Raw genomic sequence first — 21,413 nt, 5'->3', positions numbered from 1 at the left:
CCCCAATCCCTCCTAGTTTCCCCCAGGGCCCCCCGTTTCCCCTGGGTTCTCTCTAGGCCACCCCAAATCCCCTTCTTGGGATCCCCAATACCTCCCAGACCCCTGATCCCCCCCAACCCCCCCCAGTTTCCCTCAGGCCCCCCCAAGATCCCCAAATCCCTCCTCCCTGGGGCCCTAATCCCCCCCCCCCCGGGACCCCTCAGCACCGGGCAGACCCAGGCTGGGGGGAGCGAGGGACGGGGGGCTCCCGGGCTCGGGGCAGGGGGGCTGGGACCCCCATTCGGCCCCTTCCCCCCCCCCCGACGGCCGTGTCCCCCCCAGTGCCGCTGCGGGACGACGGGAACCTGCCGGGAGGTGCCGGCGCACCCCTGCGACAAGGAGGGGCCCAGCCTCGAGTGGCTCAAGAAGCTGTGAGGGGCTGGGGGGGGTCCGTGTCCCCCCCCCCCGGGTCATCGACTGGGGCCGCAGCAGGCTGGGGGGACCCAGGCATCCGGGACCCCCCCCCCATAAAGATGTGACATGTTCTTGGGATGCGTCTGTTTATTGGTGGAGTGGCGATGGGGGGGGGGGTGGGGTGCTGGGGGGGTCCCATTGGTGCCAAGGGGTCCCCGTGCCCCCCAAGTCCATCCCAGGTGCTGGGGGGGGGTCCCATTGGTGCCAAGGGCCCCCTGGCCCCCCCCCAAGTCCATTCCAGGTGCTGTGGGGAAGATCTCATTGGTGGCAAGGGATCCCCACGCCCCCCAAGTCTGTCCCAGGTGCCGTGGGGGGGTCCCATTGGTGCCAAGGGGTCCCCGTGCCCCCCCCCCCAAGTCCATTCCAGGTGCCGTGGGGGGTCCCATTAGTGCCAAGGGGTCCCCACACCCCCCCCAGGTCCGTCCCAGGCACTGTGGGGGGGGTCCCATTGGTGCCAAGGGGTCCCCGCGCCCCCCAGGTCCATCCCAGGCGCTGTGGGGGGGTCCCTGCGGTGGTCTCTGCACCCCCAGGTCCGTCCCAGGTGCTGTGGGGGGTGTCGCAGTGGTGCCAGGGGGTCCCTGTGCCCCCCAAGTCCATCCCAGGTGTGTGGGGAGGTCTCTGCGGTGGTCTCTGCACCCCCCAGGTCCGTCCCAGGTGCCGTGGGGGGTCCCATTGGTGCCAGAGGGTCCCTGTGCCCCCCAGGTCTGTCCCAGGCGCCGTGGGGGGGTCCTATGGTGGTCTCTGCACCCCCAGGTTCGTCCCAAGTGCCAGGGGGGGTCCCATTGGTGGTCTCTGCACCCCCAGGTCCGTCCCAGGTGCTGGGGGGGGGGGGGGGACAGAGGCCCCGCACCCCCCCCCCCGGATCCGTCTCAGTCGAAGTCGGCGCAGCCGCCGGGGCTGGAGAACTTGGGGAAGCGGAGCAGCTTCTCGGGGGGCTGTGGGGGGGCCAGGCGGGGGGCAGCCCGGGCGGGGGGCACAGCTCCTCCTCCCCTTGAGCTGCGAGAAAGGCGTCAGCGACCCCCCCCGCCAGAGCGCCTGAACCCCTCCCCTCCGTCCTCCCCCCCCCCCCCCAAAACCCCGGGTACCTGCGGGGGGAAGTCGTCGGGGGGCAGGAGGGCGGCCGCCCCCCGCCGCCCCCCGCCGCCCCCCGGGGCTCCTTGTCCTCGCGGCCCTGGCGCCGGCGCCGCTTGGTGCTGGGGGGCTCCGGCGGGGGGCTGGGGGGCTCCGGGGGGCCGGCGGGGCCCCGGCCCGGCTCCTTCTCGGGGGGCTCGTTCTCGGCGTTGCCCGGGGTGGGGGCGTCGGCGCCGCAGCTGCCCTCGTCCTGCGCGGTGCCGGGGGGGGGGTTAGCGGCGCCGGAGGGGGGGGGGTCGGGGGCAGCGGGTGTTGGGGGCGGCGGGGTGTTCCTACCTCCAGGACGATGGTGAGGTGGCTCTGCCTGTACTCGTCCCCGTAGGAGTCCAGCACCTTCATGAGGAACCTGCCGGGGGAACAGGGAACGGGGTGCGATGACGGTGTCGTGCGGGCGGCTGTTGTCACCGCGCGCAGGCTGACGGCACCGCGCGGACACTGCGCGCGGCTGTCAGTGCCGCCTGCGGGACGTCACGCGTGATGTCAGGGCCGTGCACGGTGACGGTAGCCCGTGCAGCATCGGCGCGCGGTGTTGGGGGCTGGGTGGTATCGGTACCACGCAGCGTCAGCGCGCCGCGTCGGTGCACGGTGTTGGTGCCGCGCACGGTGTTGGTGCAGCACCGTGCGCGGCATCAGTGCGTGGTACCGTATGCAGTGTCGGTGTGTGGTGGCGCGTGCAGTGTTGGTGCGTGGTAGCGTATGCGGTGTCAGTGTCACCACACGGTGTCAGTGCGGTCTTGGTGCACGGTGCCGTACTCAGTGTCGGTACGTGGTGTCAGTGTGCAGTGCACGGCGCTGTACGAGGTGCTGGCGCGCGGTGCCCGGCGCTGTACGCAGTGTCAGTGCAGTGTTGGTGCGGTGTTGGCACGTGGTGCCCGGTGTTGTACGCGGTGTTGGCGCGGAGCCCGGCGCGGTGCCCAGCGGTGTACGCGGTGTTGGCATGGTGTTGGCACATGGTGTCGGCGCGCGGTGCTTGGTGCTGTACGCGGTGTCGGCGTGGTGTCGGCGCGTGGTGCCCAGCGCTGTACGTGGTGTCGGCGCGCGGTGCCCGGCGCTGTACGTGGTTTCGGCGCGGTGTCGGCACGCAGTGTCGGTGCGCGGTGCCCAGCGCTGTATGCAGTGTCAGTGCAGTGTTGGTGCGGTGTTGGCACGTGGTGCCCGGTGTTGTACGCGGTGTTGGCGCGGAGCCCGGCGCGGTGCCCAGCGGTGTACGCGGTGTTGGCATGGTGTTGGCACATGGTGTCGGCGCGCGGTGCTTGGTGCTGTACGCGGTGTTGGCGTGGTGTCGGCGCGTGGTGCCCAGCGCTGTACGTGGTGTCGGCGCGCGGTGCCCGGCGCTGTACGTGGTTTCGGCGCGGTGTCGGCACGCAGTGTCGGTGCGCGGTGCCCAGCGCTGTATGCAGTGTCAGTGCAGTGTTGGTGCGGTGTTGGCACGTGGTGCCCGGTGTTGTACGCGGTGTTGGCGCGGAGCCCGGCGCGGTGCCCAGCGGTGTACGCGGTGTTGGCATGGTGTTGGCACATGGTGTCGGCGCGCGGTGCTTGGTGCTGTACGCGGTGTCGGCGTGGTGTCGGCGCGTGGTGCCCAGCGCTGTACGTGGTGTCGGCGCGCGGTGCCCGGCGCTGTACGTGGTTTCGGCGCGGTGTCGGCACGCAGTGTCGGTGCGCGGTGCCCAGCGCTGTATGCAGTGTCGACGCAGTGTCGGCGCGCGGTGCCTGGTGCTGTACGCGGTGTTGGCGCGGTGTCGGCACGCGGTGCCCGGCGCTGTACGCAGTGTTGGCGCGCGGTGCCCGGTGCTGTACACGGTGTCAGCGTGGTGTCGGCGCGCGGTGCCCGGCGCGCGGTGCCCGGCGCTGTACGCGGTGTTGGCGCGCGGTGCCCGGCGCTGTACGCGGTGTCGGCGCGGTGTCGGTGCGCGGTGCCCGGCGCTGTACGCGGTGTTGGCGCGCGGTGCCCGGCGCTGTACGCGGTGTCGGCGCGGTGTCGGTGCGCGGTGCCCGGCGCTGTAGGCGGTGTCGCCGGCCCCGTACCTCCGCTCCTGCTGGAGGCGCCGCGTGATCTTCTGCACCTGCTGCAGCCGGTTGAGGATCCTCTCGTTCACCTGGGGGGGGGGAAGGGGGCGGGTCAGCCCCTGCCGGGGGCGTGGCCAGGATGGGGACAGTGGGCGGAGCTAGCTGTGTGGGCGGGGCGATGCAGGGAGGGGCAGAGCTGGGGAGCAGCAGGACGAGCTGCCTGAAGTGGGCGTGGCCAACCCAGGGGGCGTGACCAGGGCGGGGCTGTGGGAGGGGCTAGGCGTGTGGGTGGGGCTAGTTGAGGGGGCAGGGCTGTGCTTGCAGTGGGAGGGGCTGCCCACAGAGGGGGCGGGGCCACATCCTGGGAAAGGGCGGGGCTACTTGGGGGCTACTTGAAAGCCAAGAGGCCACTCCCCCGTGTGGTGGGCGGGGCCAGATAAAAAAGGCGGGGTTTGTTCCGGAGTGGGTGGGGCTTGGGCGCGGGGGCGGGGCCTGCCCGGAGTGGGCGGGGCCTGTGTGATGAGAACAAGGGGAAAGCAAAGGCGCTTCTCAAATAGGAACAGCCCCAAAGGCAAAGTGTGTGGGTGGGTGGGCTAAGGGGTGGCGGTGGCCATGTTGGGGGCGTGGCTTATCGTGGGCGGGGCCTGCGGGGCGGGGCCTGACCTGCTCGATCTCGCGGCAGCGGCGGCCCAGGGCCTGGAGCTTGCGGCGGGCCAGCTCGCGGTGGCGCCGGCGGCTCTCCTCGCGCTCGCGCTCGTGCTCGGGCCGCGCGTCGCCGCTCAGGCCGCCGTCCACGAACTCCACCTCCGTCTCCAGCTCGCTCTCCAGGATGTTGCCCCCGAAGAGGGGCGGCAGCGCCAGCTCCGAGCCCGGCGGCGCCGAGAACTCCTCGAAGCCCACCCCCGCCATGGCGCTGCGGGGTCGGGGGGTGGGGGGGGGCCTGCTGTGACGCTGCTGCCCCCCCCCCCCCGCTGGGGTCCTCTGGGCCCCGTTACACCTCCCCCCCTACCAGCACCCCTCAGCCCCCAGGGGTCTTTCTGTTCCTCCTCACTGCCCGCCCCCCCCCCCGATCCCTCTCTCCTCCGCCCCGGACCCCCTCGGTTCCCCCCTTCCTCCCTGTCCCCCCCCGGTGCTCCCTTCACCCCCAGTGCCCCCCCCAGTACCTCCCTTCACCCCCAGTGACCCCCTCGAGGCCCCAGTGCCCCCCTGCCCCCCCCTCGGTTCCCCCCTTCCTCCCCGTGCCCCTCCGGTGCTCCCTTCACCCCCAGTGACCCCCCCCTCGGTTCCCCCCTTCCTCCCCGTCCCCCCCCCGGTGCTCCCTTCACCCCCCAGTGCCCCCCCCCAGTACCTCCCTTCACCCCCAGTGACCCCCCTCGAGGCCCCAGTGCCCCCCCTGCCCCCCCTCGGTTCCCCCCTTCCTCCCCGTCCCCCCTCCGGTGCTCCCTTCACCCCCAGTGACCCCCCCGAGGCCCCAGTGCCCCCCTGCCCCCCCCAGTTCCCCCCTTCCTCCCCGTGCCCCTCCGGTGCTCCCTTCACCCCCAGTGACCCCCCCGAGGCCCCAGTGCCCCCCTGCCCCCCCCCCAGTTCCCCCCTTCCTCCCCGTGCCCCTCCGGTGCCCCCTTCACCCCCAGTGCCCCCCCCAGTACCTCCCTTCACCCCCAGTGACCCCCCCGAGGCCCCAGTGCCCCCCTGCCCCCCCTCGGTTCCCCCCTTCCTCCCCGTCCCCCTCCGGTGCCCCCTTCACCCCAGTGCCCCCCCGAGGCCCCAGTGCCCCCCTGCCCCCCCCTCGGTTCCCCCCTTCCTCCCCGTGCCCCTCCGGTGCCCCCTTCACCCCAGTGACCCCCCCGAGGCCCCAGTGCCCCCTGCCCCCCCCTCGGTTCCCCCTTCCTCCCCCTCCCCCTCCGGTGCCTCCTTCACCCCCAGTGACCCCCCAGTACCTCCCTTTACCCCCAGTGACCCCCCCTGAGGTCCCTGTGCCCCCCTGCCCCCCGGTGTCCCCCCCCCGGTATCCCCCAGTGCCTCTCTGACCCCCCAGTTCCCCCCCGATGCCCCTCTGCTGCTGCCCCCCCCAGTGCCCCCTTCACCCCCGGTTCCCCCCCCGGTCCCCTTCTGCCCCCCGGTGCTCCCCCCGGTCCCCTTCTGCCCCCCCGGTGCCCCCTTCACCCCCGGTGCCCCCCCGGTCCCCTTCTGCCCCCCCCGGTGCCCCCTTCACCCCCGGTTCCCCCCCCGGTCCCCTTCTGCCCCCCCGGTGCCCCCTTCACCCCCGGTTCCCCCCCCGGTCCCCTTCTGCCCCCCCGGTGCCCCCTTCACCCCCGGTTCCCCCCCCGGTGCCCCCCTCCCCCCCGGCTCCCCCCCGGCCCCGCCCCCTACCCGGCGATGACGTCACCCGTCGCCGCCGCGGTCCCGCCGCCGCCGCCTCGGTTTGGGGGGGGGGGAGGTGTGTGCGGAGGGAGGCGGCGCGCGGTGATGACGCAGTCCCGGCGGGAGGGGGGGGCGCGCGGCGATGATGACGGAGCGAGGGCGGCTGGGGAGGGCGGGAAGTGACGTCGGAGGGAGCGCGCCCGGCCGGAAGTGAGGTCGTCAGGCGGCGACGCGGCGCGGGGAGGCGGCGGCGGCCTGAGCCATGTCGCTGGCGGACGAGCTGCTGGCCGACCTGGAGGAGGCGGCCGAGGAGGAGGAGGAGAACTTCGCCGACGAGGAGGACGAGCCGGCCATCGAGGATGTGCAGGAGGAGACGCAGCTCGACCTGGCCGTGGACTCGGTCAAGAGCATCGCCAAGCTGTGGGACAGCCGCATGGTGAGGGGGGTCCCGGGGGGAGCGGGGGGAGGAGGAGGGGGGGGTCCCACGAGGAGGAGGAGGAGGAGGAGGAGGAGGGGGGGGTCCCGCGAGGAGGAGGAGGAGGGGGAGGAGGAGAGGGGGGGTCCCGCGAGGAGGAGGAGGAGGAGGAGGAGAGGGGGGGTCCCGCGAGGAGGAGGAGGAGGAGGAGAGGGGGGGTCCCGCGAGGAGGAGGAGGAGGAGGGGGGGGTCCCGCGAGGAGGAGGAGGAGGAGGAGGAGGAGAGGGGGGGTCCCGCGAGGAGGAGGAGGAGGGGGAGGAGGAGAGGGGGGGTCCCGCGAGGAGGAGGAGGAGGGGGAGGAGGAGAGGGGGGGTCCCGCGAGGAGGAGGAGGAGGAGGAGGAGAGGGGGGGTCCCGCGAGGAGGAGGAGGAGGAGGAGGAGAGGGGGGGTCCCGCGAGGAGGAGGAGGAGGAGGAGAGGGGGGGTCCCGCGAGGAGGAGGAGGAGGAGGAGAGGGGGGGTCCCGCGAGGAGGAGGAGGAGGAGGGGGGGGGGGGTCCCGCGAGGAGGAGGAGGAGGGGGGGATCCTGTGAGGAGGAGGAGGAGAGGGGGGGTCCCGCGAGGAGGAGGAGGGGGGGGTCCCGCGAGGAGGAGGGGGGGGGGTCCCGCGAGGAGGAGGAGGAGGAGGAGGGGGGGGTCCCGCGAGGAGGAGGAACAGGAAGAACAGAGAAGGGGATTCTGGGAGAAGGAAGAGAAGGGAGGGGTCTCGGGAAGAAGAGAAGGAGCAGTCCTGGGAGGATGGAGGAAGGGATGTGGGGAGCCAAGGAAGAAGTTGGGGGGGGTCCTGGGAAGATTCAGGGGACCTGAAGAGGAGAAGGAGCTGCTGGGAGGAGGAGAAGAGGAGGAAGGGGAGGGCAGGGGGCCCGGGAGGACGTGAGGGGGGCGCCGCGGTCGGGGCGCTCTGCCCTGCGCCGGGGCTCGCGGCCGCCGGCTCCGCCGCGACGCAGCGCCCTGCGGCCCCGCAGTTCGCGGAGATCATGCAGAAGATCGAGGAGTACATCAGCAAGCAGCCGAAAGCCGCGGAAGGTGCCGGCCCCTCCCCACCCCGCTCCCAGCCCCACGGCAGAGCCCTCTGCCCCGCCCTGGGGGGGCCACGCTGCCCCACGCGGGGGCGCTCTGCCCCGGCGTCCCCCTCCCCGTGCTTGTCCCCGGCTCGGCCCTGAGCTCGGCCGCTCTCCCGGCAGTGCTGGGGCCGGTGGAGGCGGCTCCGGAGTACAGGGTCATCGTGGACGCCAACAACCTCACCGTGGAGATCGAGAACGAGCTCAGTGAGTGCTGGGAGGGGGCTGGCGGCCGGGGGGGCGACGCTGGGGACGTCCCGGCGTCCCCAGAGGGCTGAACGGGGGCAGGAGGCTCCTCTCTCCTCCTCCCTGCGGCGCTGACTCGTGCGGGGGGGCTCCGTCCCCCGCCCCGCCTCCCTCCAGACATCATCCACAAGTTCATCCGGGACAAATACTCGAAGCGCTTCCCTGAGCTGGAGTCTCTCGTCCCCAACGCCTTGGATTACATCCGCACCGTCAAGGTAGCGGGGCTGGGGGACGCCTGGGGCCTCTGCCGGCTCCGGAGAGGGGCAGCGGGGAGCCGGGACGCCGGCGGGGGCCCGTCTCAGCCCTCTGCCCCCGCCCCGTCTGCCCCCAGGAGCTGGGGAACAGCCTGGACAAGTGCAAGAACAACGAGAACGTGCAGCAGATCCTGACCAACGCCACCATCATGGTGGTGAGCGTCACGGCCTCCACCACCCAGGGGTGAGTCGGTGCTGCTGGCGGCTGCGAGCCGACCGCCGTCGGGGGCCGGGGCGCCCGGACGCCGGGGCTCCCTCGTCGCCGCTCCGCCCGCAGGCAGCAGCTCACGGACGAGGAGCTGGAGCGCATCGAGGAAGCCTGCGACATGGCGCTGGAGCTGAACCAGTCCAAGCACCGCATCTACGAGTACGTGGAGTCCCGCATGTCCTTCATCGCCCCCAACCTCTCCATCATCGTCGGGGCCTCCACCGCCGCCAAGATCATGGGTGAGCCCTGGCGCCTGCCCCCAGCGCCCGGCGCGAGCCCCTCCTGGGGCCGGGGGCTGCTCCCTGATGCCCCCCGCCTCCCCCCAGGCATCGCCGGGGGCCTCACCAACCTCTCCAAGATGCCGGCCTGCAACATCATGCTGCTGGGGGCGCAGCGCAAGACGCTCTCGGGCTTCTCCAGCACCTCGGTGCTGCCCCACACCGGCTACATCTACCACAGCGACATCGTGCAGTCCCTGCCCCCGGTATGGCGTCCCCGGCGCCCCCCCCCTTTCCTGCCCCCCTCCCCAGCCCCGCACTGACGCCCCGTTTCCCCCAGGATCTGCGGAGGAAGGCGGCGCGGCTGGTCTCGGCCAAGTGCACCCTGGCAGCTCGGGTGGACAGCTTCCACGAGAGCCAGGACGGGAAGGTGAGGGGGGGGGGTTCGGGGCGCGAGGGGGGGATTCGGGGAGGACGCCCGGACACCTGGGCTCTCTGCGCCGTCTCGTTTCCTTTCCGCAGGTCGGCTACGACCTGAAGGAGGAGATCGAGCGCAAGTTCGACAAGTGGCAGGAGCCGCCCCCCGTGAAGCAGGTGAAGCCGCTGCCGGCGCCGCTCGACGGGCAGAGGAAGAAGCGGGGGGGCCGCAGGTGAGCGTGGGGGGGTCTCCCTGGGGCATCCGGCCTCCTCGGGAACGTCCCGCCCGCGAGCCGCGCTCCGCTCCGCTCCATCCCCCAGGTACCGGAAGATGAAGGAGCGGCTGGGCCTGACAGAGATCCGCAAGCAGGCCAACAGGATGAGCTTCGGCGAGGTGGGACTCACGGCCCGGCCCGGGGCAGCGGCGGGGGTCCCTCGGCCTCCCCGCTCGTCACCGCCGCTCGCTCTTTTTCCCTCAGATCGAGGAAGACGCCTACCAGGAGGACCTGGGCTTCAGCCTGGGCCACCTGGGCAAGTCGGGCAGCGGCCGGGTCCGGCAGACGCAGGTCAACGAGGCCACCAAGGCCAGGATCTCCAAGACCCTCCAGGTAAGGGGGTGGCGGAGGGTTTGCTGGGGGAGGCTTGCCCTCCCTGCCGTCCCCCGGGCTTGGGCTGGGGTCCCCCGGAGCCGCTTCTGGCCTCATCCTCCCTCCCTGGGCTCCGGGGTCCCCTGGGCCCCCCCGTCTCTGCGCTAACGGCCGCCCTTCCCCAGCGGACGCTGCAGAAGCAGAGCATGGTCTACGGCGGGAAGTCGACGATCCGGGACCGCTCGTCCGGGACGGCCTCCAGCGTGGCCTTCACCCCGCTGCAGGTGCGAGAGGGGGACGGGGACCGCAGCGAGACAACCGGGGCGGCCCGCTCCTTCCCTCCGCGGCCGCCGCCTCCTGCTCCCTGGGGTGAAGGTTCTCCATCCGGCCCCAGCTCCTCCTTCAGGGCCTGGGAGATGCTGGGACGGTCTCCCTGCCTGGAGGGGGGACACGTGGGGGGCAGGTCCCGGCCCCGAGGCTCAGCCTCTCCCCTTCCCCAGGGCCTGGAGATCGTCAACCCGCAGGCGGCCGAGAAGAAGGTGGCCGAAGCCAACCAGAAGTACTTCTCCAGCATGGCCGAGTTCCTCAAGGTGAAGAGTGAGAAGAGCGGGATCCTCACCAACTCCTGAGCCGCCGCCACCCTCTTCCCACCGGACTTGGCCCCGGCAAAGGGGGGGGGCCGGCCCCGCGGGGCCTCCCCCAGCGCCGGGGCGGGCGCCCGGCCGGGCCGAGCCCCCAGCTCTCTCCCTCCCCCCGGGCTCCGGGGTCTCCCCCCGGCTCCGGAGCGCGGGAAGGGGGGGGCCCTGGAGCCGCCGTTCCCCCCCCCCCGGCTGCGATTGGATCGGGTTTTTCCACCTCCATAAATCTCTGCTGCTGGACCAAGGCGCCGTGTGGGGCCGGGCTGCGCCGTGGGGCCGGGGGGGGGGGCCCAGGCGTCCGGGCAGCCCCTTGCTCCCCCCCCTTCCCCCCCCAACCCCGGTGGCGCTACAGGCTCCACCCCCTGGCTCGCCTGGCCCCGCCCCTCCCACGGGTCATTGGCTGCTTCCCCCATTGACTGTCAGCTTGGTGAATGGCCGCGCCGCTTGGCCACGCCCCCTTCGTGCGTCGTTTCTCCATTGGTTCTCCCCTCTGATGGTTCGACCTATCGCTGTGTAGGGAAGCACTGTGGGCCGCCCCCTCTCGGGCTTGGCCAATGGGGGGAGGCGGAGGCAGCGATGGCACCGCCCCCCTCGGCGCTGTGGAAGCCCGCCGGGGAGCGCTGCGCTGTGAGTGGCGGCGGCCCTGGCCAATGGCGAGGCTCCGCTCGCGGGCTGGGCCGGCCTCCACTTCCTTGTCCCCGGCTGGTGGGCGGGGACTCAGCCTCGCCCCGCCCCCTCTAGGCTATAAACAGAGCGGAGGGTTGACGGGTCTGTGGCTGAGCCAATGAGGGGGCAGAGCGGCGCTGATGGACAGCGAGAGGAGGAGGCGTGGCCGCGCGGGCTCACTCCCCGCCCTTTCCCGGCCGCTGCCAATGAGAGGGCGGGTTCCCCTAACGGACGCGCGCGGCGGCCAATGGCAGTCAGCGGAGGGGCGGGCCCCGCCGCCGGGGCGGAGAGGCGGACGCAGGGAACCCGCCGCCATCTTGGATGCCGCGGAGACCGAGTCGGCGGTGAGAGAGGGGGAGGGGGGGGCCGCGACCCGAGCGATCCGCGACACTATCGCGATAATCCGCCTGACAGGCTGCGGCAGGGCACCTCGCCCCGGGCCCCGTCGACCACAGGAGCCTCCGGTGAGGGTCGGCGGCGCTGGACGCTACCGGGGCGCCGCGGGGGCCGCCGAGGGCCCTGTGGGGCCGCTGAGGGCCCTGTGGGGCTGCCGGCGCTCGGCGGGGGGAGGGGGGGGATCTATAAGGGCCGGGTCTGTCGGTCCGGGCTGATATAGGCGCCCTATAGGGTCCCCGGGGGCTGCAGGGGTCCCAGCGGGAGGATTCCCGGGGGGGGGGGTGTCTGTAGGGCTCTATAGGGCATTGGGAGGAAGGGTCCTATAGGGGCCCTGGAGAAGGGACCTATAAGGGCGGGTCTATAGGGGCCCCGGAGGAGGGACCTATAGGGGCGGGTCTATAGGGGCCCCGGAGGAGGGACCTGTGGGGCGGGTCTATAGGAGCCCTGGAGAAGGGAGCTATAGGGGCGGGTCTGTACAGGCCCTGGAGGAGGGACCTGTAGGAGGTAGGCTTATAGCAATGCTATGCGGTGTGCATGCCGCGTAGGACTGGTCTATAGGTGCTTTGGGGACGCATGGAGCAGTGACAGGCCATGGGGGGCTGCGGGGTGGGTAGGGGCTCTGGGGGCACGGTCTATAGGGGAGGCGGCAGGCTGTGGGGCAGGGGGCTCCATACGTGCCCGGGTGGGGAGAGGGGATGGATATAGGGGGCAGGCAGGGCGGCAGCAGCGGCAGGGAGAAGGGGTGGGGGGCGAGCGGCCGCGAGGGAAGCGTTTGGGACAACGGCAGCGACGGAGCCAGGAACGTATAGGGCAGAGCGTCTGTGGGGGGTCAGGGCAGCTGCAGGGTGCGTGGTTTTCGGGGGCTCCATAGGGGTAACGGGTCTGTATGGAAGCGTTTATACGTGCCAGACACGTGTTTCGGGGATAAAGCATACGCAGAGCCTGTAGAAGGGACCTGCATGCACGGGATTGCTATAGGGGCCGGGGACACTGCGAAGGCGGGAGCTGGCAAGGTTCGGCCAGGGCAGGGTCGGGGAGAGGGGCCTAGAGGGGCTGTAGGAGCTGGGTCCCGGGAGGGACCGTATAGATGCTGCAGCAGGACTTCTGCCCCCGGGTGCCTGGGGCTGGGGGCCCCGGCATCCGGGGGCTCCCGGCCCCGCTCTGACGCGCTGCCCCGCAGCGGCCGCCCCCTGAAGTGATGCCGAGAGCCCCCCGCTAGGCACCAACATGGCAGATAAGAGGAAACTCCAAGGTAAGGAGGGGGCTGCGTCGCCCTCGGAGCGGGGCCGGACGCCTGGGCCCCCTCCCGGTTTGGGGGAGAGGGGCTAAAGTGGGGCGAGCCAGAAGCTTGAGCTCCATCCTAGCCTGGCTTGATGGGGGGGGGGGCTGCAATTAGCCTAACGAGGCTGTGGGGGGGGCTGGCTCTGTCCCTCCCCCAGGTGAGATCGATCGGTGCCTGAAGAAGGTCTCCGAGGGCGTGGAGCAGTTCGAGGACATCTGGCAGAAGGTGAGCGCGGGGGCTCCCCCGGCGCGGGGCTGCCCGGCCCCCGGCGCCCCCCTCACCCCCATCTCCCCCCCCCCAGCTCCACAATGCGGCCAACGCCAACCAGAAGGAGAAGTACGAGGCCGACCTGAAGAAGGAGATCAAGAAGCTGCAGGTAGGAGCGGCCGGGCCGGGGGGCGAGGGCTGCGCAGGCCCCCGGGGAGGGGAGAGGAGGCGCCGGGAGACCTCGGCGAGGATCCGTGGGGACTGCCTGTCCCGTCCTCCCCCCCCCCAAGACCCCCTGAACCCCGCTCTGTCCCCCGCAGAGGCTGAGGGACCAGATCAAGACGTGGGTGGCGTCAAATGAGATCAAGGACAAGCGGCAGCTCATTGACAACCGCAAGCTCATCGAGACGGTAAGTGGGGACTCCGGGGGGGCGGGAAGGGGGCTTGGGGGTCCCGGCTCTGATCCCGCTCCCCCTTCCCGCCCCCAGCAAATGGAGAGGTTCAAGGTGGTGGAGCGGGAGACGAAGACGAAGGCCTACTCCAAAGAGGGGCTGGGGCTGGCCCAGAAGGTCGACCCGGCCCAGAAGGAGAAGGAGGAGGTCGGCCAGTGGCTGACGGTGAGGAGCTGCGGGGGTTTCGGGGGGTGCCGGCGCACCGGGGTCCCCGCACCAGGCCGCGAGTGACGCTGCTTCCTCCCCCCCAGAACACCATCGACACGCTGAACATGCAGGTGGATCAGTTCGAGAGCGAGGTGGAGTCGCTCTCGGTCCAGACGCGCAAGAAGAAGGGGGACAAGGACGTGAGTGGAGCCGCCGGGGCGCGGGGCGAGCCGCGAAGGGGGCGGCGGAAGGGCGGGAAGGAGCCGCGGGTCCCCCGCGAGGGCAGCGCTGAGCCCCGCGGCCCTCCCTCCCTCCCCGCAGAAGCAGGATCGGATCGAGGGGCTGAAGCGGCACATCGAGAAGCACCGGTACCACATCCGCATGCTGGAGACCATCCTGCGCATGCTGGACAACGACTCCATCCTGGTGGACTCCATCCGCAAGATCAAGGACGACGTGGAGTACTACGTGGACTCCTCGCAGGACCCCGACTTCGAGGAGAACGAGTTCCTCTACGATGACCTCGACCTAGAAGACATTCGTAAGTGGCTGCCGGACGCTGGGGCCCTCCTGCGTGCGGGAAGCAGCCGAGTCCTTTTTCCTTTTCTGTTTTTCAACCCTTGGGGGCTTTTCTGCCGTTACGAAGCTGGGGGGGGGATGCTGCGAGCGCTCCCCGGGGCCCGTTGCGAGCGGCGGCGCTGCGTGCTGCCCGCGACGGCCCGTCCCCGTGTTCCCCTCCAGCACAGGCGCTGGTAGCCACCTCCCCGCCCAGCCACAGCCACATGGAGGACGAGATCTTCAACCAGTCGAGCAGCACGCCGACCTCCACCACCTCCAGCTCCCCCATTCCTCCCAGCCCGGCCAACTGCACCACGGTAAGGGCGGGCAGGACGCCCGGCTCCCGCCGGCCCCTCGGGGCGGGGGTCGCGTCCCCCCGGCGCCGGGGCGGCCGCCGCTGATGCCCCTCGTTGTCCCCGCCGCAGGAGAACTCGGAGGATGACAAGAAGCGAGGGCGGTCGACGGACAGCGAGGTCAGCCAGGTGAGCGGGGGGCGGCCCGGCTGCGCGGCGCGGCGGCTCGGAGTCCCGGCCGCCCGGCTTCCCCGCGCCGCCTGACCCTCCGCGCCTTCTTCTCCCCGTAGTCGCCGGCGAAGAACGGTTCGAAGAGCCTCCACAACAACCACCACGCGCCGTCGCCGGCCGTGACGCCCAGCTACCCGCTGGGGGCCGGCTCCGGCGCCTCGGCTTCCCTGGGCAACGGCCCCAACGGGGGGGTCCCGGCCGGCGGCTCGGGGAGCTCCGGGACCAGCGGCGGCAAGAACAACCCCGCGGCGGGCCACGCGTCCAGCACCCCCACGCCCTACGCCCAGGCCGTGGCCCCGCCGCCCCCCGCCACCAGCACGGCCCAGCCCCGGCCCCCCAGCGCCCAGCAGAACGCCAGCAAGCAGAATGGTGCTACCAGTGAGTGCTGGGCCGGGGGGCGGCCGGAGGCCGAGGCTTGCCTGGCTGCTTTTCGGGGGGTTCAAGGGGGCCCAGACGCCGCGGTCTGCCTCCTCGGTGTGGGGGTCCTGAAGGCTGGGCTTCCTCTCGCCGACTGTGCGACCGAGGGGGTGTGCTGGGGAGCCAGGGTGCCGGGTTTCCCCTCGCTGACTGTGCGACCGAGGCGGGTGTACCGGGGGGGCCAGGCTGCTGGGCTTCCCCTCGCCGACTGTGCGACCGAGGCGGGTGTACCGGGGGGGCCAGGCTGCTGGGCTTCCCCTCGCCGATTGTGCGACCGAGGCGGGTGTACCGGGGGGGCCAGGCTGCTGGGCTTCCCCTCGCCGACTGTGCGACCGAGGCGGGTGTACCGGGGGGGCCAGGCTGCTGGGCTTCCCCTCGCCGACTGTGCGCCCAAGGCAAGTGCGCTGTCAGAGCCAGAGCCTGGGTTTCACCTCGCCAGCTACATGCCCAAGGCGGGGGTACTGCAGGGCCTGGGTGCCGGGGTTCGCCTCACCGACTGTGTATCTGCGTTGGGGGTACCGAGGGACCCGGGCTTTGGGGTTCGCCTCCCTAGCAGGGGGTACCGAGGGGCCCGGATAGCGGGGCGCTCCCGGATTGAGACGGAGCAGGCAGGCAGCTGCCGCCAGGACGCCGGGGTTCTCTCGGGGGCCTGGGACGGGGTACTGGGGTCTGTGGATTTTGGGGGCTGCCGGGAGCCCCCGGGGCCGGGTCCGCCCGGCTCGGGCCCCGCTGAGCCCCGTCTCCGCCCAGGTTACAGCTCGGTGGTGGCCGACAGCTCGTCCGAGCCGGCGCTGAGCAGCAGCTCGCAGCCCCTGCCCAGCCAGCCCGTGAGCCACAACCCGCCCAGCAGCGCCCCGTGAGTACCCGCCGGGGTGGGGGGAGAGGCGGGGGGCCCCCCCGGGCTGCCCCCAGGCTCAGCCGCCCTCTCTCCTGCCCAGGAAAGAGCCCAGCGGCGCCCCGCCGCCCCCCAGCTCCGGCGTGGGGGCCGGCGCCAGCTCCAGCCTCCTGGTGCCCATGACGGCCAACCCCCCCAGCTCGCCCACCCCCAGCTTCTCCGAGGCCAAACCCGGGCAGCCGCTCCTCAACGGGCCCCCCCAGTTCAGCTCCACCCCCGAGATCAAGGTGAGAGGGGGTGGGGCCAGGAGCTCGGACACCTGGGCCCTCGCCCGGCAGCGGGGCGGGCGGGAGAGGTTTTTCCCAGGCACCTGGGTCGGGGCAGGGATTAACGGGATGGAGCCGGGAGGAGCCGGGAGGCCTGAGCAGCTCCGGGAGGGCAGGATCCGCTTCCCACCCCTCCGCCTCCGCCAGGCCCCGGAGCCCCTGAGCACCTTGAAGTCCATGGCGGAGCGAGCGGCCATCGGCTCCGGCCTCGAGGATCCGGTACCGTCCCTGCACCTCGCGGAACGGGGTAAGGCCGCCGCGGTGCCTCCCCGCTCCCCGAAAACCGGCCCGACCCGGCGGAGCCCGCCGGAGCGCGGGCGGCCCCGGCTCGCCCCCGACGACGCCGCCGCCGCGCTCCCGTGCCGCCCCGCAGACATCCTCATCACGAGCAGCGCGGCGCAGCCGGCCTCCAGCCAGCCCCCGCTGCAGCTCTCGGAGGTGAACATCCCGCTCTCGCTGGGCGTCTGCCCCCTCGGCCCCGTGCCCCTCACCAAGGAGCAGCTCTACCAGCAGGCCATGGAGGAGGCCGCCTGGCACCACATGCCCCATCCCTCCGACTCGGAGCGCATCCGGTAGGCCGCCGGGCTCGGGGCGGGGGGCCGCGCGCCTGGCTCCGCCGCCGTGGCGCGGGTTGGGTGGGGGGGGGGCTCTCTGACCCTCGTGCCCCCCCGCCCCCTTCCCCGTGCAGGCAGTACCTGCCCAGGAACCCCTGCCCCACGCCCCCCTACCACCACCAGATGCCCCCCCCGCACTCGGACACGGTGGAGTTTTACCAGCGCCTCTCCACCGAGACGCTCTTCTTCATCTTCTACTACTTGGAGGTAACGGCTGCCCCTGCCCTTGGGGGGGCCCCGAATCCCCCCGCAGGGGTCCCGACCCCCTCCAGGCATGCCCCATATCCTCCTGGGGTGCTCTGAATGCCCCCAGGTGCGTCTTAAACCCTCCTGGGCTGCCCCAATCCCCCTGTGAGATGCCCTGAACCCCGCTGGGTGCTTTGAAGCTCCCTGAGCGTGACCTGAAACCCCCCCCCCCAGGCATATCCCAAACTCCTCAGGGGCACCCTAGACCCCTGGGCATGCCCCAAGCCCCCCCCCCCCCCCCAGGGTGCTCTGAACTCCCCCAGGTGGGTCCTGAACCCCCCTGGGGTCCCTGAATGCCCCTAGGGTGCTCTAACCCCCCCCGGGGTCCCCTGAACCCCTCTGGAGTGCTCTTAACCCCCCCGGGGTCCCCTGAACACCCCTGGGCATGTCCTGAACCCCCCCTGGGGTCCCCTGAATGCCCCTAGGGTGCTCTAACCCCCCCCCCCCGGCATGTCCTGAACCCCTCTGGAGTGCTCTTAACCCCCCCGGGGTCCCCTGAACACCCCTGGGCATGTCCTGAGCCCCCCCTGGGGTCCCTGAATGCCCCTAGGGTGCTCTTAACCCCCCCGGGGTCCCCTGAACACCCCTGGGCATGTCCTGAGCCCCCCCTGGGGTCCCCTGAATGCCCCTAGGGTGCTCTAACCCCCCCCGGCATGTCCTGAACCCCTCTGGAGTGCTCTTAACCCCCCCGGGGTCCCCTGAACACCCCTGAGCATGTCCTGAACCCCCCCTGGGGTCCCCTGAATGCCCCTAGGGTGCTCTAACCCCCCCCCAGGCATGTCCTGAACCCCCCCAGGCATGTCCTGAACCCCTCTGGGGTCCCCTGAACACCCCTAGGGTGCTCTAACCCCCCCCCCGGGGTCCCCTGAACCCCTTTGGGGTGCTCTGACCCCCCCCCCAGGTGCCCCGAGTCCCTGTGACGCTGTTGCCTTGCCCCCACCCCGGCTGCAGCACGAGGGCACGATCCCCCTTGGAGCAACGGGGACGGCCCCGGAGGGGGAGGTGGACATGGGGGGTGTCCCGGGGAAGGGGGGTGCCCCCCGGGGCCGCGGCGGTGGCCCCCCCCGGCTGACGCCGCCTGCGCGCAGGGCACCAAGGCGCAGTACCTGGCGGCCAAGGCGCTCAAGAAGCAGTCGTGGCGCTTCCACACCAAGTACATGATGTGGTTCCAGCGCCACGAGGAGCCCAAGACCATCACCGACGAGTTCGAGCAGGTAAGGGAGGCGGCGGGGGCGGCGAGGGGGGGTCCACGCCGCCCCTCCCGCCCTGGCTGACGTGCCGTGTCCCCCCCCCCCCACCCACCGCCTCGCCCAGGGCACCTATATCTACTTTGACTACGAGAAGTGGGGCCAGCGGAAGAAGGAGGGCTTCACCTTCGAGTACCGCTACCTCGAGGACCGCGACCTGCAGTGACGGGGGCAGCGCCGGGCCCCTGTTCCTCCCCCCCCCGGGGGCTGGGGGCAGCCCGGGGTCCCCCCCGCCCCCCCTGCATGCGATTCCCGGGGGGCGCCGGGGCCCTGGGGCCGTGGGGTTAGACCCAAAAAAAAGCCGTTAAAAACCAGCAGAGTTGTTTAACCCCCCCTTCCCCCCCCCAATCCCAGCTGGGCTGAGCATTTTGGGGGGGGGCCCTGCCCCGGCACCCCCCAAACCCCGGGCCCCTGGCCAGCGTCTCCTGCCCCCACCCTGGGGGTGGCCCGGGGGGGGTCCCTGGGGGCAGATGGGGGGGGGGAGTCACTTCCTGCCCTGCTCCCCCCCAGCTGCTCCCCACCCCCCCGCGCTGGCGGTTTAAGATATTTTTCGTAAACCTATTTTCATTTTGGAAAATATTTATGAATAAATAGTTTTATATGGATGGGGTTGTCTCGTGGGGCGGGGGGGGGGGGCTCAGCCCATCCTTTCCCCCCCCCCCTCCTTCCCTTGGCACTGAACTGGTCTGGTCCCAATACAGCATCTCGCCCCGACAGTCGCCGGGAGGGTTCGTGGCGGGGCTCGAGGGACCCAGGAGTCCTGCAGCCCGGCGCCGGGGGCTCAGCGGGGCTCGGGGGGCCCCCGGCGCTGCCGGGCCAGGTGGGGGTTGAACTGGGAGTTGTAGCGGCGCGCGCGGTCGTCGGCCTCGGGCGCCTCGGCGGGTGGCTCCCGCTGCCCGGCCAGCAGCGCCCGCGTCCTGGCCCGCTCGGCCTCCTCGCGCTGCAGCCGCTCCCGGCGCAGCTCCTCCAGCGACGGCCGCCTGCGGGCGAAGGGGGCGGCTGCCAGCGGGGTGGGGGCAGCCGCCCCTGCTCCCCCTGCCCCGGAGGGCTCTGGGGGCAGCCGTGACCCCCCCACCTGGGGCAGAAGGGGAGGGAATGCCCTGGTCTCTGCTCCGGGTGGCTCTGGGGGGGGCAGTTGTGACTTGTCATGGGGGCAGAAGGAGCGAAAATGCCCTGGTCTCTGCCCTGAAAGGCTCCATGGGGCACTTGTGACCTGCTTGGCGGGCACGCACTCCTGCTCCCTGCTGCGGGTGGCTCTGGGGGGCAGTTGTGACCCGCTCGGGGGGCAGGAGGGGGGCAGACACCCCTGCTCCCTGCCCCGGGGGGCAGTTGTGACCCACTCGGGGGGCAGGAGGGGGGCAGACACCCCTGCTCCCTGCCCCGGGGGGCAGTTGTGACCCACTCGGGGGGCAGGAGGGGGGCAGACACCCCTGCTCCCTGCCCCGGGGGGCAGTTGTGACCCACTCGGGGGGCAGGAGGGGGGCAGACACCCCTGCTCCCTGCCCTGGGGGCAGTTGTGACCCACTCGGGGGGCAGGAGGGGGGCAGACACCCCTGCTCCCTGCTCCAGGGGGCAGTTGTGACCCGCTCGGGGGGCAGGAGGGGGGCAGACACCCCCGCTCCCTGCCCTGGGTGCCTCTGGAGGGCAGTTGTGACCCACGCGGGGGCAGATGCCCCGGCTCCGGGGGGTGCCGCCGGGAGCAGGGGCCGGCTCACCCCGCCGCCCGGCTCTCGGGCCGCTGCCGCCGCTGCTGCCGCTGCTGCTGCCGCTCCGAGCGGGCCCCCTTCTTGCGCAGCTGCTTCTCCATCTCCCGCAGCGGGTCCAGCTTGGCCTTGCGGCCCTCGTCCCGCTCCGCCGCCTCGGCCGCCGCCGCCTCGGGCGCCCGCTGGTACCAGGGCGGGCAGGTCTGGGCCTCGGCCGCGCTCTGGCCCAGGTAGGTCAGCAGCCCCAGGGCCCGCTCCCGGCGCTCCTGGGGGGCGACAGGCGGCGTCAGGGGCTGCCGGATGGCCGGGGGGGGGGGGTTGTGTGTGCGTGTCGCTCCCCCCCCCCCCCCAGGCTCTTCCTCACCTGCTCCTGCCGCTTCTCTTCCTCGTGCTCCTTGTTGGGGGCCGGGGCCCCGCCGGCCTCGGCTGGGCTGGGGAAGAGCTCGAGGTGGCCGGGGCCGCTGGGGAGCAGGGCGGCGTGGTCCGGGGCGCCGGGCCCCCCTCGCGCCTTCTTCCGCAGCAGCTGGGTCCGGGCCTGCGGGATGCGGGGGTGGCTGAGCACCTCCGCTTTCGATGCAGGGAGGTGTCCGTCTCCCCCCGTTTTAAAATAGTTTGGCCCTATTCCCTGCCATGGGAATGGTTTGGCCCACCCCCCCCATCCAGGGAATGGTTTGGTCCACCCCCCCCATCCAGGGAATGGTTTGGTCCACCCCCCCCCCCCGCAGGGAATGGTTTGATCCACCCCCCCATGCAGGGAATGGTTTGATCCACCCCCCCAATCCAGGGAATGGTTTGCTCCACTCCCCCCATCCAGGGAATGGTTTGCTCCACTCCCCCCATCCAGGGAATGGTTTGCTCCACTCCCCCCATCCAGGGAATGGTTTGCTCCACCCCCCCCATCCAGGGAATGGTATGCTCCACCCCCCCATCCAGGGAATGGTTTGCTCCACCCCCCCCACCCAACCCCGTCCAGGGAATGGTTTGATCCCCCCCCCGGTTCACGTATTGGTTGGCTTCACCCCCCCCTTCACGGAATGGTTTGATCCGTCCCACCCCCCTCCTCCCCCTCCCCGTGCGCGATGGTCGCGCCCAGCCCCGCCCCGCCGTCACGTGGCCGCAGGAGGGCGGGAAAGCCGCCGGCGGCAGCACTGCGCAGGCGCCGCGCGCGCGACGTCTTTCCCCCGCCCCCCACCAGCCGCGGCCGCAGAGCCGCGCATGCGCGGCGCACTCGCCTCCTGCTCCGCCAGCAGCGCCCGCGCCTCCCGCTTCCGCCGCTCGGCCTCGGCCTCGGCCTCGTCGCGCCGCACCCGGGCCACATTGTCCTTGTTCCGCACGTGCCACGACTTCTTCGGCAGGATGTTCATGGCCGCCGCCGCCCCGCTCGCCTTCGCCGGGCCGCGCCTTCCTCCCCCACCACCCACCAGGCCCCGCCCGCCTTCCCCCCCCCCTCCCCCGGCGCACGCCGCGATTGGTCAGCGGAGATCCGGCCCGCGCCGCCTGATTGGCCGGGCGGGCAGCGCGGCGAAGGGCAGGGCATGCTGGGAAATGTAGTCTTCCGGCTGCGCCCCACCCCACCCCCACCACCCGCGAGGCATGCTGGGAGCTGTAGGCTGCCGCGCCGCCATGTTGCGCTCTGTGGTGAGGCGGGAGCGGCGAGGCGAGGGCGGCCCTGCCCCGGCGGGGGAGGGGGGGGGTCCGGGCCCCGTTTAACCCGGGCCCGGGGTCTCGTCCCCTCCCCAA

The 21,413-nt window shown here is 72.3% G+C and overlaps 4 protein-coding genes across 5 annotated transcripts; 2 read left to right on the top strand and 2 right to left on the bottom strand.

Moving 5' to 3' along the window:
• Positions 1-533: 533 nt before the first annotated feature.
• On the bottom strand, positions 534-6,085 carry TFPT (TCF3 fusion partner). The gene is made up of 5 exons (XM_068929214.1): positions 5,962-6,085; positions 4,255-4,504; positions 3,610-3,680; positions 1,861-1,930; positions 534-1,774 (listed from the first exon to the last, which is right to left on the bottom strand). The coding sequence occupies exons 2-5, from the start codon at positions 4,498-4,500 to the stop codon at positions 839-841; spliced, it is 1,323 nt and encodes a 440-aa protein (XP_068785315.1). The 5' UTR covers positions 4,501-4,504; positions 5,962-6,085; the 3' UTR covers positions 534-838.
• A 59-nt stretch (positions 6,086-6,144) lies between these two features.
• On the top strand, positions 6,145-10,297 carry PRPF31 (pre-mRNA processing factor 31). The gene is made up of 13 exons (XM_068929213.1): positions 6,145-6,388; positions 7,390-7,450; positions 7,609-7,692; positions 7,849-7,946; positions 8,063-8,169; positions 8,263-8,432; positions 8,520-8,677; positions 8,752-8,841; positions 8,934-9,061; positions 9,150-9,222; positions 9,308-9,436; positions 9,601-9,699; positions 9,916-10,297. The coding sequence occupies exons 1-13, from the start codon at positions 6,215-6,217 to the stop codon at positions 10,042-10,044; spliced, it is 1,500 nt and encodes a 499-aa protein (XP_068785314.1). The 5' UTR covers positions 6,145-6,214; the 3' UTR covers positions 10,045-10,297.
• A 710-nt stretch (positions 10,298-11,007) lies between these two features.
• On the top strand, positions 11,008-18,575 carry CNOT3 (CCR4-NOT transcription complex subunit 3). Of its 2 annotated transcripts, none has more exons than XM_068929216.1 (18): positions 11,008-11,183; positions 12,296-12,367; positions 12,555-12,622; positions 12,699-12,773; positions 12,925-13,014; positions 13,093-13,221; positions 13,308-13,403; positions 13,525-13,744; positions 13,945-14,078; positions 14,187-14,243; positions 14,345-14,663; positions 15,453-15,558; positions 15,641-15,824; positions 16,011-16,110; positions 16,237-16,435; positions 16,552-16,684; positions 17,812-17,937; positions 18,038-18,575. In XM_068929216.1, the coding sequence occupies exons 2-18, from the start codon at positions 12,343-12,345 to the stop codon at positions 18,134-18,136; spliced, it is 2,160 nt and encodes a 719-aa protein (XP_068785317.1). In that variant the 5' UTR covers positions 11,008-11,183; positions 12,296-12,342; the 3' UTR covers positions 18,137-18,575. The 2 variants fall into 2 exon arrangements, with proteins under 2 accessions (XP_068785317.1, XP_068785318.1); XM_068929217.1 differs by having other exon boundaries at positions 11,028-11,183; positions 14,187-14,234.
• Positions 18,576-18,623: 48 nt separating this feature from the next.
• LENG1 (leukocyte receptor cluster member 1) lies at positions 18,624-21,102 on the bottom strand. The gene is made up of 4 exons (XM_068929218.1): positions 20,906-21,102; positions 20,038-20,208; positions 19,686-19,939; positions 18,624-18,950 (listed from the first exon to the last, which is right to left on the bottom strand). Exons 1-4 carry the CDS (start codon positions 21,035-21,037, stop codon positions 18,752-18,754), a joined length of 756 nt encoding a protein of 251 aa, XP_068785319.1. The 5' UTR covers positions 21,038-21,102; the 3' UTR covers positions 18,624-18,751.
• Positions 21,103-21,413: the final 311 nt, after the last annotated feature.

This window comes from Struthio camelus, unplaced genomic scaffold (assembly GCF_040807025.1).
Source record: "Struthio camelus isolate bStrCam1 unplaced genomic scaffold, bStrCam1.hap1 HAP1_SCAFFOLD_82, whole genome shotgun sequence".
Lineage (NCBI taxonomy): Eukaryota > Metazoa > Chordata > Aves > Struthioniformes > Struthionidae > Struthio > Struthio camelus.
The sequence above is the reverse complement of the archived record's forward strand: the minus strand, read 5'-3'. Positions and strand labels throughout refer to the sequence as shown.